Genomic DNA, 18154 nt, shown 5'->3' on the forward strand with positions numbered 1-18154 from the left:
TTCTCCAACATTATAATAATGTCATTACCTTCCACCTGGAGTGCAGCTCATCACAGCTGACTAACTGTGTGTCAGCAGGTCAATTATCATCATCACCTGCAGTTAGGATCATCATTAAGATAAAGACTAAAGACAGTGGTAGCTGACATTGAACTGGCGTGTGAAACTTGATTTTGTCAGCAAGTGCAAACTGCTCTGTAGAGACAGACATGAATCAGCAGTAGTGGCTGCCAAAATGACTGACAAAGTCACTCAATAACAGAGCGATAGCTGCTGAAGGTTGACACTTAAGCCACATCACATAAATGTTGAGTGTGAACAAGCACTGAGAGAGTCGGCTCAGTCCGAGGCCTGACCTCACACTTTGGCATCAGAATGAGTTTTTTGATTCATTTGGAAAAACGTTGTTACCAGAATATGCAAGAATCTTTCTTTATTTTCAATTACTGTTCCACACAAGAACATGCTGAAGGAGATTCTAATTTGCTAATTAATTAATTGAAGTGGAACCTGGAAGTCAGACAAAGGTGCTTTTGAAATTTAAAATATGTCCTGGTGCATGCTCCTTTCGCCTTGAATTGCCCACAGATTGTAGCCATCAGAGGAAGAGGCACGTACACTAATACACACATTTATATTTATGTATGCTATTGAAGAACTTGGGTGTCATTTGTGTGAAGCAAATCTTTCATAAAGAATACATACTTTCCGCACCCAGCAATACACAGAGAAGTGTATCTTTTTAAATGCTTTTACATTTCACTTCCTGATGTACCTTACAGTCAAGGACATAAGAAGAGCAGACCTGTTCATCTGCCTGCTCTTCAAAACATTTCTGACAGTTTCATGATGAGGGGGGGACAGCAGCTCAGGCTCATACTTTGCTGACAAACATGTTTACAGCCTCCCTTCTTCACACCTTACCTTTTGTTATGCCCTCACACAGCCGTGGCCAGAGGTATTATGTTTCTGGTTGTCCACAGCCATTCTTGTGACCAAGATATCTCAGGAACATCTCGAGGGAATTTCTTTAAATGTGGCGCAAATGTTCACTTGGATTTAAAGATTAACTGGTTTGAATTTTGTGATCAAAGGTCAAAGGTCATTTTGAACTCAAGAACTTATACACTATTCATGACAAAATTAAGACACAAATATCTAGGATAAAATTATGAAGTGATGACATTTTATATTCATATGGTCAAAGGTCAGTTTTACTGTTACATCATAATGTTTTCCAAAAGCACTTTCTGGCCATTATTCAACACTGTATCAGGAACAGAAGGGGGAGGTTTGGGAGGACCAAAGAAGTACAATTTGAGTTTATTATTTCCATTTGTTTCATGTATTATAGGATAATGAATGGAAATTCCTAAACCATGAGAGGTGGTAATAATAATTTTGTGTTATTTCCAGAGAATTCTGTTCACTTGCAGACCCTAACCTGCCCTGTCTGTTTGAGTTGGGAGAAGCATACATCAGGCTGTAAGCTGTGGATGTTCCCTGTTCCCATTTCAGTGAATCAGCAGTGTATGAAACAATCCCATCTGCTGCACCGCTGGCCCCTTTTTATTGTTCTGCACATTTCTGCCCCCGTAATGTGGATTCATTTTGGTGTGTATTGATTCTGTATGAGACGGGGAGCTGGTGTTTGGCAGCTGCATCTCAGGAGGAGGGAAAGCGGAAAGTGTTTTTAGGAATGAGTTTGAGTGGATCTCATACTCAGAAATCACGCTGATAAAAACTATTATCTGAAAATGAGAAAGTGTTGCCAGCATGGGGATTAAAATAAATAACAATGGTCTAAGATGACTTGACACACGCAAGTGTTGCACGATGGTCCCCTGGCTCAGCAACAAGTCATCACTGTAACCTAGCAACACCACTCATAGTTTAATTAGACTGACTAGATAGTGAGGAGCTTGTTCCTATATTGTAATCTCCTTTAGCACACTCATGGTCATGTTGCTGTTTCTGAATAATGTCATTGAAACATATTTTTTGTGTATATTCAGCCACTGACACACTGGAGGGTTTTACTGAGCCTCTTGAGTTTTATTCACTAAACAAAAGCTCTGTTTCTTTCATATTCTATTCTATCTGTGTGACGCATATCACTGGAAAATATAAATGGAAAATATAGTCAGCAATATTTTTGTGGGACCAATGTCATGTGTTTTTGAATGATTATATCTAATAATCAGATTTTTAAAGAAATGAATTCAAATTATATGCACTCACCCTGTTTGAGGATACAAAGCTCTTTTGGACAAAAAAAGGATTTAAATGAGGTCTTTGATTGATCCTATTGACTTTATAAATGTCTCCCTGCTCCCCTGAGAGAACATGATCATTCCTCAAAGAGCACAGAGCGACTAATTACCCAAATTATCTCATTGGCTCATTAGCTTCTGACGGCAGTTTACTCTGGCTAGGGCACTTTTCAACCAATGGTAGAAATTACACTGTCAGACTGTCATTCTGTCACTGCTGTGAAATAACTGTACAGCTGAACAAAATTGAATAAAAATGAATTTAGTGCATACAGTATGCGTGTGCTAATCAGCATCTGTTTCACATTCTGCTTCATATTATTCCCATTAAAAGTACAACAAACAGGCTGCATAGAGTTAATTTATTGTAGTGCAGCTGATGGTAGGCAAAAATGAGAAATATGCAACATGTTACCCCACAAACAAACTGACCTGATGTTTTCTACCCTTAGTGCATAGATTATATTGCAGTCCATGTAAATGAAGGATAAAGCTGATGAATGTAGTGATAGCTGTGTTTACTTCACTGTCCATCAAGTTAACGATAACCTCGAACAAGCTGTCCAGACCGTCACCTACACATTCATGCCTGTGCATTTGTTTAACTGCTGTGCTTAAAGTGGCCTTGAATAGTGACGACGCTCTGCCAGCTTCCCTGCAGCTCCACACTCAGGCAGAACAGTCAACAACATAAGATACCTGAGAGAAATTTATCTCAGATGTTCCTACAGATTTTGCTGACCCGTTGACCTTTTCTCAGTTGCTGCCCTCAGGCTCGAATTTCCACTTATACAGATCTGAGAAGTGAAATGGGGATAAGAATGACATTTACTGAACAAGTTTGTGTTCCCCAAAGGACTTGTTTCTCATCTAGCCATTACATGAGTTTTAGTGACACTCATAGGCCAATTAAATTATTAACTTTGAGCACATGTAACTAACAGCAAGATCATACTTATTGATTTTGGTTCCCCTGTGGCCCTTTGGACAGATATTGAATAAAATACTAGGGTGACTGCCAAGAGATTTCTTGAGCTTACTATTGCTTTAATTTAGGTGGTCTGCTTGTTCTGTGTCATTCTGAGTTAAGCTCTCGGACACTATTATATTTTAGGCCCAAAATCAGTATGTTGTTCATGCTGTGCAGCCTTCAACACAGCACTAACTTTGTATCCTGATTCGCCCTCCTGGCACACAGAATAACTCCTCTCAGAAGTTGAATTTGGTCAATCTGAACTTCCTCTCTTGAATGAGAAATGCAGGGAAACTGACCTAGCCTTCACTTCACATATAATATATATATAAATATATAATAACACCACCTCGCCAGTGGCTCAAGTGATTGAAGCCAGAGACACATCTCCACACAACAAAATGATATGTTATGATGTATTTTTCAGTTTAAGTGCTTATTTATGCACTTAGGGATGAGCAGGTCAGGCAGGTCAGGGAGGACCGCAATACATGTTGCTGCCTTCAAACTACACAGATAATTGTAGAGCACTTAATCCACAGTTGTTGGTATCCAGCTCAGAGAAATGTCATCAATCAACATTTCTCAATGAGGGTTTCACCTCCACACCCAAACATCTTTCATATAATAATTTAATAGGTACAGCTATGTATTTGATCACGCCTATGTGACATTTAAGAGAGAGTCCCTTTATAATCTTCTGGTATTTAAGTAAGTGACCCATACATCTGTCCAATTATTGCATGAAATTTAAAACTATGCACAGATTTCTTAACCATAATGATATCAAACTCTGAATAAGAAAGGCCAGAATCAGTGCTTTGCTGCTTGAATAACACAAATGTTTATCTTTGGCATATCTCTCAAAATTTTCAGTTTCTATTAAATCACTAGTCACGATGGACCCAGGTCAGTCCCACAATCACATGACTCTTTCATTTTAATCAAGAAAGTTGCTGTACAGACACTTTCTGTCTCCTTTTCACTCACTGAATTAGCCAAGTGTCGACTACAGCAACTACTACTACAATGTCTCTCTTTAGTGGCAGCAACTGAGAGGATTAGCAGTAGGGGAATGGTAAATGATCACAGTTTACATCATTAAAGGACCTCATATAGTAAAACATCTTTTGTCTTATGTGACACCGATGTTAAAACTTTAACGTCACAACATATTTCCAACATCCAGCGTGACTCTTCATGCTAACTCATAGTTTAATGTTTATGTGAGCTCCATCCATCAGAGTTTCCCAAGATAATTTCCCTAAAACTAAGAGTCTGTCCCAAGAAATTCCATGAATACTAATGTTCCGCTCCCTCGCCTCATAAGCCCCAGCTAATGCCCTTTCTGGAATATTCCCTTGCCTTTGATAGGATTAGAGTTGTGTGTTTAGCAGGATAAAACGAATGAAGCACATAAAGTGCAAAGGCTGCATTTATAGGCCAGCCTTCACCAGAATTTAAAAGGCGGAAATATCAATTGAGGCCAGAGGAGTGGGCTAAGATCGATTTTAGCACTTCCACTGATAATGTAAATGACAGTAAGGGAATTACATAAATCAGTCATGGAGAATGACTTTATTATGGTGGCAGTATTCATCATTTTAGGTCAAACATGACTTTTAGTGCTGTACAAGTTTTGACACAGACTTGGCTTTGGAGGTCTGATTTTTCTTTTGCAGCCATCTTATGTAATTAAATGAGATAAAAGGCTGTTTCATCAAGATATGATGAAATATATTAATTAATATGTTCTAAAATTAAGGCTCTGAAACAGGAATGACCACATATATATACTTAATGATGCTGTGCTGTGCAGTTTCTTCCAGCTTCCATTAGGGATGAGTATAGAAGACACCCCGTTTTTTAAAGAAAATATAGCTGCAAAAAGATTTGCTGGTAATCTTTATGAATTGGACCATCAAAGGTCTTTTAAAGTGGTTATTAATGTCAACTGACTCCAAAAAAACAAAAGCAAAACATGTTTATGAAAACTAAAAAGCTTCATGAGGCAGCTCTGCTTATTCCCCAAAGTAAATTAAGAGCTATAAACCGAAGTATACCTCATTACCATGATCGCTTAGTAAATACCAGCCCAACTTGCTTATTTAGGGCAGTGCTATTAGCAGCGCCTCCCCCCAAAACACTTTCCACTAATGAAAAGGTGTCATGTTAGCTTAGACCATGATGGATCGACAGAACACAACCTCTGGAGAGATCTCTGGCATGGCCCGGCACAAAGTGGGGTGGGGTGGTGGGGGGGTTGTTGCCTCTGCCAGTCTGAGGAGCGGAGGCGCGTCTCTGCCAGAAAAAAAGCCCAGAGATGTGATTGATGCTGCTGAACCCCAACCTCCAGGCAAAGCTCAATCTGGATAAGCTGCTCGTTGTATCACTGGCAGCTCCAATATCAACAATTTGCTGATGGAGTCTGGACAAGCAGACATGATAATATCTCAGTAACAAGACTAGCTAAAAATATTTGTTTCTGTTTAGTATGTTGTCTTTTGTAGTTTGAGCTGGTATACGAATGATATCAATTACATCTTTTTTGAAAATTCGGACAAAGCAGGGACAAATTCAGTGACTTCATCACATGCAATATGCTTTAGAGCACAGCATGTTTTAACTGCAGTTATCACACTTCTTGACAGATAAGAAATGGATAGCAAAACCTGTGATCCTTTGTGACAACATTTCCCCTTTCCAAGCCCAAAGCATCCTAATTAGTTTTCCAGGGCTGTAACTCACCGGCTGTCTCACTGAAATCCCAGTGAAAGTTTGGATTTGGCTGCTCTGCTGCTGCTGCACACTCTGGCTCATTCACCCCCACCCCCTCCTGACAGAATTTGCCAGAAAAGTAAGTTCTTTTCCCTCCCGCAAAACTTTGCAAATCAATGGAGAGTGCATATTATGCGCTATCAACCTTGACCAGCTGTTTAAAATGAAGCAGCAGGGGACGACTGCTGGGGCCAACTGGAGCGCTGAGTTGGGTTTAACACGCACATACACACACACAGTATATAAATTTGTGAGTAAAATGAAAACATGCTTCTCATCTTTAGCATAAATGAAAACATGTCTATTATAAAAATTTCTCTTCATAGTGAAGACTAGGGAACAGTGACGGTGGATTGTCAAGGCTATACTGCAACAGAGAGAAAAACACCAGTTTAGATAAAACAAATGATGAGTGAAATCAACAGCTGCTGGGGCACCTGAATACAACAGAGCCATTGTTAATGTTATTAACAACACCTGTGCTTTTGCTACTATGACAAGTCAAAATGTGTGCTGTGAAAAAGGCTTCTACAGAAGCAAAACTATCCACTGACATCTGATTTGTTATCTGTGGAGCCCCAAGCATAAATCCTGGTATTTGAGTTACATAAATGAGAACAGATCTTCACTCTCGACAGACTAATGAGGGAAATATCTGACTCTTTAGCTTCTAAATGCTTTTCCTGTTTGCCGTTTGGTGCTGGGCAAGTAGTATATATTTGGTTTGTCAGAGCTTTTTGGCTGAAAACAGCTTCTGCTGTGTGGTGAGAGTGTATCCGTACACTACAGTTGTAGGCCAAAACAAACAAAACAATGAGCTCAAAGACGCTAAAATGCTTCACAGAGCTGCAGGGATTTTCATTTTCTGTGGATCTGTCTCTACAAATGATCGCTTTTACACTCAAGTAGTTCATTTCATCCACTGTTAGAAAAATATTAGGCCTATAACTTATGGTACTATAATATGTACTCAGCTATATAAAAACACAGATAACACAGCTTTGAATGTAAAATGTTTAAATGCTGAGCCTTTGAATAGTCATTAATCAGAGACATACAAGCCTTGGCCTTGCCCCAAAAGACAGAAATAAAAACTCTCTACTATGCGTGACACAGACTTGCTTCTTGCACTGAGAGGAAAGCTGTTGCAAGCAATAAACCTGATGCAGAGTACATTTACAATATAATTCAGCAGCATGCATCCTCATTGCCTTGTTTGCAGCTGAAACTGCTGAGGGCCCACCCATGACACTGTGGTGTTTGGCAGGGCGCCACATTAATCGCCAGGGTAATGGGAAGACAGGCCTATTGACCAGTGGTCCAACAGGATAGAGGGGCAGGACATACAAATCAAAACTGCCCAGCCTCATATTGACCTGACTGTCCACAGGATGCGAGATTCATTAACTCGGTGATGGAGGAAGGAAGTCAGGGGTGGGGGGGGGTTCAGCTCAGACCCTGCCAGACCTGCGCAAAATAACGATTGAATCCGTATTTAAAGGGCGATCTGCGCTGTGTAGTGTTTTGGGTGAGGCAGAATTCACTGTCTACACAGATGAATCATTTGTGTTTGTGAGTGCTTTTCAGCTCAGTGCTGCTCATGGCTCAGGAATCAGTGTGCTCTTCTGTCATCTTGTCACTGTCTTCTTCTCCATTACAGACTGTCCATTAGTGAGGAGAGATGTATTGTAGTGGGGCAGAGTTTACGCTGATAATGTTCAAAGCAGCAGGAGATCTTCCTAAAAGTTGACCATTTGTAAATCCTATTTTTACGCCTGTATTTTTAAGTATTTGTGCATCAAGTCAAGTCTCTGCAACTTGTAAGACCTCATAAAAAGTGATGAATAGTATTTGCAATCATTATAGGTGGTCATCACTAATTGACCTGGGCATATACTGTACACTGTTGCTCGTTAAATCTTTCCCCTGACACTGCCGTATGACAGGAACAAGTGGCAAGCGTGCCCATTAGTGAATTGATCTTACAGCTGAAGCTCCATCCTTTGTCTGTTTTTTTCGTAACGCAGTTTATCGGCAGCGGGCTCGTCAGAAATAAATGACCTTGATTTACAGGAGCAGAGCTCTCGTTCAGATCAGCTATATTTTTCAAACGCAGCCACTCGCCGTAAAAGCAAGAAGAAAGATGCTGTTTATTATTCCCCTCAGCTCATTGTGGAAATCAAAACTCCAGACCGACCACAGAGGAGAAGTGTGATGAATGTGCACTTTGCTGCCGAGTGAGAAGTTTCACAAGCAATTGGTGAAATGCAGGTTTAGAAAGGAATCAACAACTACGTGGTAGAATGAATATGACCACAGAATGGCAGGACTCCATTAGTATTCTCAACCGTCTGGAGCTTCTTCATTGCAGATGTTTTGACTCGTCATCATTAGAAAAGCAGAGGTTCCATTTAGCTGCTTCAGTTTCAGGGTCCTTGTGTTGTTCATGCTGACTCACACTGTCACACTGTCATGACTCACTGTGACACTGAGCCATCATTAATGTTATTATAACACCTGTGTTTTTCCTACAATCACACAAAATGTCGGCTGTGGAAAAGTTCAGTCTGTTGATGACTGGTCCTGTATCTCACATCTTACCTTTAATAAAGCTGTGGAAATAATTCGCTGTTAATTAGCGAAGTTCAGTGGCGTTATATTGCGATCATAGAACCACATTGGGCTGTCATTTCACAAAATTCTGCTTTCCAAATTAATGATTCAAAACAAATAGTAATTAAAAACAAACAAAATGAGTCACTGAAAGTTTTGTTTTGCACTTTTGTCTGATGTGATGAAGGAAACTGGAGCACAGTTAATTGCAATTAAATACATTTTTCATATGAGTATATGGAATCAGAAAAATTCACCAGTGACCTGTGCTTCTATATGTTTTGATTTCAGTTTAAGATATTAGGACCATGATCATATGACTAAACATTTACTGTTTTTTACACATTGTCACCTTTTGCGCATTTAATAAACTGTTTTTGAATTGACCATTTATCTTGACTACACACTCGTGACACTCCATACTGAAAAGCCTGGATTCACATTTGTTTGTATGTATAGACACACCGACTCTCCTGCACTGAGGATAAATACAATTCTTTCCACTTACTGGACTTTTTTTGCATTATGTTGAGATGTATTAATGTGCAGTAGCTGGGATTTATAAGTATACCAAACAAACTACCACCCGTATTTAAATATTCACAACATCAACCCTGTATAATGAAGAGTATATGGGAATCACTGTCCTTTACTGGTTCTTGAAGTGGCCTGCAGGAGCGGGCTGTGACTGTCCCCTTGTGGGCAGAGTAGTGAACATCCTATTGGTGTTTTAAGGCCAAATGGCCAGAAGGCTAATATTGCTGTGCCACTTACATACAGTACATCTGGCTGAAGCACTTTTGAGCGAGACAGTGAACTTATTTTGTGAAGGTCACCTCGGACAAGAGCTCAACTACAAGCTTAAAATATAAAGCAAAACAATCTGGGCAAATATTCCATATGCCAAGTACATAGAGTTGTTGTATTTTTACCCAAATCTAGTCTCCAGTCCAGTTCTTAATTGTGTATCCTAAATATTTTTGTGTATTTATTACTGTTTTATATATATATATATATATGTTATCTGGCAATCTGTAAATATTAATAGGTGAAAATGCAGTTTCATTATTGCATAGTAATCAGAAACCACATATGCCATAAGAGGACCAGTATAATTATTCCAAATTTACCTGGCAACAGCTGAGGTAATCTCTTTTTACTTCAGTTTAGAGACACAGATACCATCCTCATCTTCATGACAAGAGGAGGCTGGATGATTTAACTGGATTTACTGTCCTCTCCGTCGCTCTGGTTAAACGAGGATGAATCAGTGAAGAATGAGTGACGGTGCGGACAGACGCAGAGTGTCATTACGGACAGCATGTTTCAGGTCTGTCTGGCAGACGGCTGCACGGGGGAGCACCGGGACGAGACAAAAAAAAACCCTCAGCGAATTCATATTATCAGTAAGAATTTATCATCGTCTTTGACTGTGCGGTGTGGTTTCTGTGCGTTAGTTGCGCTAAACGGCGTCGGTCGCGTTTGTAACAGAACAACCTCAACCCCGTTTTTGTTTTTGTTTATTTACCGCTGTCAGTGGTTGTTATTCTTTCGGCCTGTAGCGCGAGAGCTGTTGTTGCTGTTGCTTGACGGGTCCATATGCGTTTACTGCGCTTTTACCGTCGCTTTTACCCTATATGCTAGTATGCCTGATGCCCATTTGGATTCCCTTAATTGTCCTGGGAGAAACAATTCAATAAGTAAATGATCGATATGATCAATAGCAGGCCTGGTTGTGGACAGTACATCAGTAAAATTCAGACCTCATCTCAGCCCGGTTCAACTAGGCTCAATCACCCACAGTGAGCAGTGGCTGTAACGTGGTTAGGCTATAGATCTGGTTGTCATAATGGTTTTCCCTCACTCCCACAGTCTCTCTCCCTCTCTTCTTCTTCCACAGGTGACTACATGTTTTGATGATCACCAGGCTCCTGTGTAATATGATCTCCCCCTTGACCTGATTGACAGTACTAGAAGATGGTGGCCTCCATATGCTCTGAAGAAATGTAAACGTGACTGAGTTGACTCCACTCAACCGGCTGATTAGAGACTTAATCGTCAGTCATATGAGGACACTGGGTTTTTCCCACAGCTGTGTGCTGTGCTGTAAGTATTGTTCATGCTAATTTCATATGAGTCAGAAACCCACATTTAAACAGTTTATAGTGTTTAGTTGAAGGCTGCAAGTAATTGTCATTTTCATTATTGATTAATCTGCAGATTCTTTTCTTATTTGCCAACAAAATATCAGAAAGTGTTTTTTAAAAAGCCAATCACAGTTTACTAAAGCCCAACAATCAAGTTTCCCTCAATCCATTCTTGGTATCTCTAAATTAATCATTTGCAATCATAAAAAAAGAGGAAAAAGTACTTAATACTTTTGTTTTTACTCTTTATTATATTGGGGACTATTTAATTTCTGGTAATCATATTGCAGCTTTTTATGTATTACCGTCATGCTGAATTTTGTTTGCTTGCTGATTTTATTTATTTATTATTTATCTTTTTTCCCATGTTAACTCAGCACACTTGTAAAAGATGGCTCCTGTTCCTTAGTGTGAGTTTTCTGCAGTGTAAATAAAGTTATGCACATGTATATATTTATTTTATTTCACAGTGTATTTTATTTGAAGATTAAAAGGAGCTTACTTTAATTATGCCTCTTTCTTTCTTAATGAATAAACTGAAATCCAGTGCAAATCTGTTTTTCTTTTTCTCCTCTGAAGAACCGTCCAGCTTGGAAGTGAAGGAGCCCCCGAGGCAGAGCTATGGGCTGTGGAGGGAGCAGGACTGACGCCCTGGAGCCTCGCTACCTGGAGAGTTGGACTAAAGAGACAGAGTCGACGTGGCTGACCAGCACAGACACTGATATTCCCCTGTCGTCCATCCAGAGCATCCCCTCTGAGAACTCTGAGGCCGGCTTCACTTCTGAGAAAACTATCAGCCCTGGTAAGAAGAATGAATCATGACTAAGTGGATGGGTGAATAAAATATTTAATTGATCTCCCAACAGGAGCAAGCAGTATTTTAACTGCTGTATACATTAATGTCTGTTATTAACTTAAAGTGTTATATAAATGAGTATTTAATTATCATCTAAGCATCCTGACATTGTCTAGTGGTGCCTTATATTGTCAAAATACATATGGTTTTCATGTATATGTTACACCGGGCTAGAGTGATACTGCTGTAAGTAATGATTGATTAGATTAGCAATGAGGGCTCCTTGCTTCATACTGTGATCATCAAAGTGAAAGATGGCACCTATAGAGTACATGTTACGTGTCTATCTGCTTTTCTCTGTAGGAAAAATCCTGCAGGTGTAACACACTTTCTCTTTTCACATGAAACACCTCTAGAGGTTTTATCGTTGCCCATTCAAAAAGGAAACCATTATTCTCAAGGAAAATTGAAAGGAATGTGACAAAATGCTTGTGGTGACCCTCATGCTCCAGCAAATGTGTTGCAGATAAAACATCTCCTGTGGAAACCTGTCCTCCTCCAGTGTGCATTAGTCACTTGTGCCTCTGTGTGCAGCTCAAAAACGAACAGATCTGACTATAATTCGTTGGTTGTGTGCTAATTCGTCTTTTCCGCTGCATTGGGGGTGTGTTTTCTTTGAAGCCAGGAGGAGATGAATCAGTAAATGGGCATAATAGGTTACATCAAAAGCCAGCGTGCTCTAACAGGACTTGGCTCTCATGGCAACAGATACAGCTGCGAGCGAATGCAGGCAGAGGAGCCTTGATGTAATTGTGAAGACAAATTTGGTTAAGCACCACTCTGAGGAGATAAAACAGATCCAGGATTGGCCAAATTAATCAGCACCTGGTAACCACAGAGATTAAATCAAGTAGTGTTTCCGCAATATGGTAACATACATGTACATAGGCAGAATTCACTTAAACAACCTTCATGAGGAGATCTACAATATGTGATCTACATCTGTGAAATGCCAACATCTAGTACACTTAACCCACACTTGATGTGCACATCAAATAATGCTTCAGGTGTTTTCCATAACTGAACACCCTTCACTGCAGTTCGCTGCCTCTCACTGCAGTCAGGTTAGCTCAGTGGCAGTAGTAATGCACCTATAAGCTGTCTGTATGCTCTGACTTGTGACCAATGCGCTCTGATTCACTATTTCATTATCCACTTGAACACCCTGTAAATCATTATTGGTGTGATAATCTTTTGTATTGCTGGGAGTGGAATACACTTTTTTTTTTGAAAGAAAAATACTTGAAGGAAACCATGGTAATGAATAAAAGCACAGTACACATGTAAACATGCCACTGTCTCCAAAAGCTGAAAGAATGCATTTTAAGGTTTATAATTATATTTATATATTATATTATATTTATTATTATGCTGTCCCAGAAGATGAAGAAAAAGTGTTTTAAGGTCAGATTTCTTTGTTCTAATTTTTATTATTTACTCTCTGTCTGAAAACGACGGAGTTTCAGCACCCAAATGAAGCAGTTCCTCTAATATTGTCAACATTATTATTATCATTATGGGTAAATATCATAAGCTGCCTCTTATCTGCTTTCTGTTTTTGTACTCTTTTTATTATATTGCTATGTCTTCAGCACCTTTTTTTCGTTTGTTTTTTCTGATGTTCAGTTTTGCTTTATTGTTGTCTGAGTGGGGTTAATTAGAATGCTGTCTGAATATCCCTACCTTGTTTGCAGCTACTTTACATATGAAAGTATGTTTTAAAAGCATCTGAGCTCAAGCACCATGGAGGATGGAGCCTTGTTAAACAAGCGTGTCCATGTGTTTCTTTGAAAATCCTCCACTTGCAAATTTTAACAGGAGCTGCACTGTTGGCAGTATTCAGAAATACATAACACATATATACTAAGACTGCAGGTGTGTGTTTTGGGACTGAGGCTGCATGTCCAGTCCGTTTGTTAAATCGGTTGCAATCAACAAGACGACTCCAGTTGTTTTAGAGTCTGAGGTTCTGTTTTGTTACAGTTCCAGATTTCTTCGAGGACGGCCTCCCTCCTCCTGCGCAGGCGTACCTGAAGGTGTGCTCGGCCGTGTCTGAAGCCAGTCTGAATGATGTGAAACCCAGCAGCCCTCCTGCAATACTGGCCTCTCCACCCAGAGAGGAGGTGTTGCCTTCGACTGGCACCACAGTGCAGCGCCGAAGTGTTCTACACACTGAAGAGATTGTAAGTCTCGCCCTGGGTGTTTTTTAAATTCTGCCAAGTCAATTTGGAACATCAAACATTTCTGCCATATTTTCAAATGTTCAATTAAACAGAAAAGGATAAAAAAAACACACTACACAGCTCAAATTTAGTATGTATATTTACTATGTCCCATCGTTCATCCTTCACCATTAACAGACAAAATGGCAGGACAATCGTATGTCAACAAAGCAGGTGACCATCACAGTGACACAGAGCATCCATCAGGTGGACAAGAACGGGAAGGTGAAGAAGTCCCTCACCACCTACGAGGTCATGAAACCAGTGGAAACTCTGAAACAGGTGGCCACACAAAACACTTGAGTGCAGGGTATAAACGGGAGGAAGCCAAAGAATAACGTTGACTGTGAAATGAAATAGATGAAGCAATCGTTATTTTTGTGGAGAAAACTTAAAAGCATCTGAAGGCTGATGAAGCTCAAGAGGGATACGTGAGACTCTGAACTCTAAAATTTAGATACTCATCAAAAATATGGCTCATTTTCTCATTTTCTTAAAAAAAAACAAAAAAAACAAAGAAGTTTAACTAGGCCGTGTTGTATTGAATACCGTGAGATGTATTTCTATGGTGCCTGTTACCACAACGCTTAACTTTACTTTGATACATTTAACACAATGACATATAAAACTGTAGTTTGGTAAGAGAAAATACAAAACATGACATTTTACAGTACCAACAGTAACAGAGCAAATATAAATGAACAATTCAGCAGACAGCTTGTGTTGAAAATAATTTAGAGGAAATCATAATTTGGCACATTCAAATTTCTCAAAATATGTGTAGAAGTATTATCACAGTATCATTTAACATTATTAAATATTCACAAAGCATAAATATTTTATAGTTTTGTTATTTGACATTGATACACAATGTGTAGTTGCTGCTGTGCTACAATCTGTATGGCTCAGGAAACTGAAATTGACTGTGATGACTGCACTATTTACAGTGAAGCCTGGAGGGTATAGAGTTTATGATGATGATGATGTGAAAACTGGTCTTACTACATGGTGTTGTTTTGTACAATACAGTGTCTGATTTTCTTATCTAGTCATCTGTGTTTTCTAATGACAATAAATCAACAAAAACAGTCCTTTATTTTAAATTACTGCACATGGCTTGGAGGGAAAATCACTTTTAATAACACAGACGTGGGATGAACATATTGGCACTTGGGGGAATTGAGTTGAACAATTAACATGCACAATGACAGTATCACATACAGCATGTGGCATCACCTCTGGTGGCTTGCATTTTTCTATGAGCGATGGATACTCAACGGCAGAGTCTTTCTGCTTTTGTCTTTGACCTGATCGGTGACTGTAACAGCAGCTCTGGGTCAGCTTTGCGCCGAAAGCGTGTGGATCTGTTTTTGATGATCAAAATGTATCTGTCCGGATCTGAACAGTGGCTCGTCTTTCTCCATCCACTCCTCCACACAGAAGTCTGGGAAGAAGAAACTGATTTCTCTTTGTGCTGACTCAACAGAATCTAGAGAAGTGATGAAAAGAAAGATGAGTTTGAAAATCTACTAACTCCTCAGTGCACTGAAAATAAAAAGGCTGAAAATGGTTATTGGAAGTACAGGGTTACATATGAGCAAACATCTAGCTTTGACCCTAAGACTTCAATGATAAGTTGCATTGGACGTATTGTTGAATAATAAGACCTTTGAGAACTTGCATTGGTGTAGTTTCAGTCCATGAAGCTTTAAAACAGTCAACAGTCTCCTACTGATAAAACTTTATGCAAATATAAGTTTAAGTATTTTCCAATGCAGGATTAAGTTTAAATGTACACACAGGAGTCGTGCATATTGAAATGTGTGACGATCTACATGTTTCCCACCTGAGCCGTGAGTTGTGTTCCGTGTGTCTGTGGAGTCCAAACTGGGCCCTGATGGAGGCAGGGGAGGTGTATCTGGCTCTGAACACTTTGGTGGGTCCCATCAGTTCTCTCCAGTGACGTATGGCGTCCTCTCTGGCTAAAATGTACGCGCGCATTGGACCACTGTGGCAAAGAATTTGACAGCAGTTAGTGCCACATAACACACAGTGCTCTGTGTGGCTGTTACACACAGAGCTTTGGATGCTTTCTAGGCTTTGATTGGGTTTTCATACAAAACCAATCTGTTCACTCCAGAACCTCCTGGGAAGACAGCTCAGCCATAAATACACATCCTGGATGCGGAGATATTGGTTTATCAGTCTTAGCAAAACAATACCAACTGGAGCTGACACGCTTAAGATGCTTCTTATGATTCCAATAACACTACCAGCTCCCACAGAAAGGTTGCTGTAGCAACTACTGATTTCTCTGCTGTGACAAGACAAATACGACGGCGTGATTACAAGCACCGTTTGCGATCCAGTGGGTGTTCGCCGCATGCGGAGCTATTGTGAGCGGGCTGCGTGGCAATTTTCGAGACAATTGCTCCAGGGGTGTTGCGCTAAACACGGCAGTCCTCTGATAATTGAAACTCCTGTTGTGAAATTTCAGAAAATGATTTACTGGTGACTTGCTGAGCATGAAATGGGAGCAACGTCAACCGAGGCGAGCTATTTCTGCACCGGCCCAGTGGGGTTATGTGGTATGGAAATTTCCTCGTCATTTCATTTCCAATACATCAGACAAAAAACACATTTATCCAAAGGCATATAAAGCAACAGTGGTTTTACACATGCAATTACTGTAATGATTTAGGATTTGTACATTTATATCTTTGTGTGAGGTGAGGCTTACCTTGACATGAATTCAACAAGTCTTTGAAAGAAGAATCGACCTAAGACGCAAAATAAGTGGGTTTACTACAATGGCTCAGTGTGGCTGCTGTAGCAGTACAGTGATGGATGAATCACTCGTTCTAACCTACACATTCCTGCTAAAACGGGTTGCTGACTCATTTGTTTATTCAGATGTAATCTCTATGGCACAATCAAATCAAAAGCTGTGTTCATTTTAATACTACTGAGCAGAAATCAGTCCTATTCCCACCTGAATGTTCGGCGTAAAACCTCTCCGAGTCTTGCCTCCTCCACACGAGATCTTTGCATCTGACAATGACAAAGTTGTTGTCCAGGATCCTCTGGTGAAGAGCCTGAGAGGGAAAAAAACTTTTACCTTGTTGTGCCACATGGTAGCTGCTGATACTGAATACACAAACTGTATATTTAAATATGTTTGGCTCATGATTACATGCACGGCACTGTGTGCAGAGCTCTTCTACAAAACTAAAAGGAAAAGGGGCAGCATTTTAATATTATTACACCATCTGCTACACTTACCAGAAGGATAATACTTATGAGTGCATACAAAAGGTCACTGTTATGCTTTTTATTAAGAAGAAAACAGGTCCACTTTAAGAGGCTTTGAAATTAGACCTTTCGCTAATGGAATATTTTATGACTGACACAGCTTTCATGACTTTGAGGCCTCAGGGCTCCTGAATCTATCAAGCCAGCAAATGAAGCTTAGTTACTGTTTGAATTAAATAACAAGAAGAGCAGAGCAGGCTAGGTGGCGTCATGGAACAGGCCACTTCCTGAGATTATTTTCTTGAATGAATGATGCTTGGTTTATCAATCAAAAAGTTTCATTTATTCCACAGTCTAAATCTTACAACATTTCTAAATAAGGTGCTCAGAACCTCAAATATTATTCACTCTGTATTTCAGCATGTAAGGTCAAATTGTGGAACTGACATAAACTATGTAAAATTTTGCATTCAAATAATTGTACATTGTGGGTAATATGTTTAGTTGACTGTTGTAGTTTTTTGTGTCCATATATTATGGAAAAGACTATGAGAGAGGGAAGATAATGTCACCCTATAGTGCAGCACACAGCACACAGAGGTCTTTATCTGACAGCAATGCTCACTGTCAAAGACTCACAGGCAGCAATAGTCCTTTAAAGTAAAAGATGAACCCTCTAATGCAGTGCACCTGACAGAGGTTACAGTGTGAATGTGATATGAGCTGACCTCTAACATCAGAGGATGAGCCACAGCGTCTTTGATGACCGCCAGGGTGAGCTGCAGCACTTTGGAGAGGCGACCAGCTGTTAGTAACATTGTCTGCAGAAAGAACAGGTATCACACTGTAAACGGGAGACATGTAGCTAACCGTTCATGCGCAGCTTTAAATGTTCGTCCTATTACTACATCGACTTAGCGTTAAATGAAGTTCACGTGTTAACAACACGGTGCTGCTAACGAGTCTCTAAAAAGCTAAACTGTTCAAGCTCATGAATATTTACTATGAGTCTGTGTTGAATTAATTACAGATACCAACCT

At 39.8% G+C, this 18154-nt stretch overlaps 1 protein-coding gene and 1 pseudogene across 2 annotated transcripts; one reads left to right on the top strand and one right to left on the bottom strand.

Moving 5' to 3' along the window:
• The first annotated feature begins 9792 nt into the window (after positions 1–9792).
• On the top strand, positions 9793–15054 carry baalcb (BAALC binder of MAP3K1 and KLF4 b). Of its 2 annotated transcripts, none has more exons than XM_018694475.2 (5): positions 9793–10043; positions 10538–10743; positions 11364–11586; positions 13624–13823; positions 14001–15054. In XM_018694475.2, exons 3-5 carry the CDS (start codon positions 11406–11408, stop codon positions 14163–14165), a joined length of 546 nt encoding a protein of 181 aa, XP_018549991.1. In that variant the 5' UTR covers positions 9793–10043; positions 10538–10743; positions 11364–11405; the 3' UTR covers positions 14166–15054. The 2 variants fall into 2 exon arrangements, with proteins under 2 accessions (XP_018549991.1, XP_018549993.1); XM_018694477.2 differs by having other exon boundaries at positions 9793–9967.
• Positions 15055–15198: 144 nt separating this feature from the next.
• The window catches only part of LOC108895599 (nucleoside diphosphate kinase 6-like), a 22035-nt pseudogene continuing 19079 nt past the window's right edge, over positions 15199–18154 (bottom strand).

This window comes from Lates calcarifer, linkage group LG7_1 (genome assembly GCF_001640805.2).
Source record: "Lates calcarifer isolate ASB-BC8 linkage group LG7_1, TLL_Latcal_v3, whole genome shotgun sequence".
Classification (NCBI taxonomy): domain Eukaryota; kingdom Metazoa; phylum Chordata; class Actinopteri; family Centropomidae; genus Lates; species Lates calcarifer.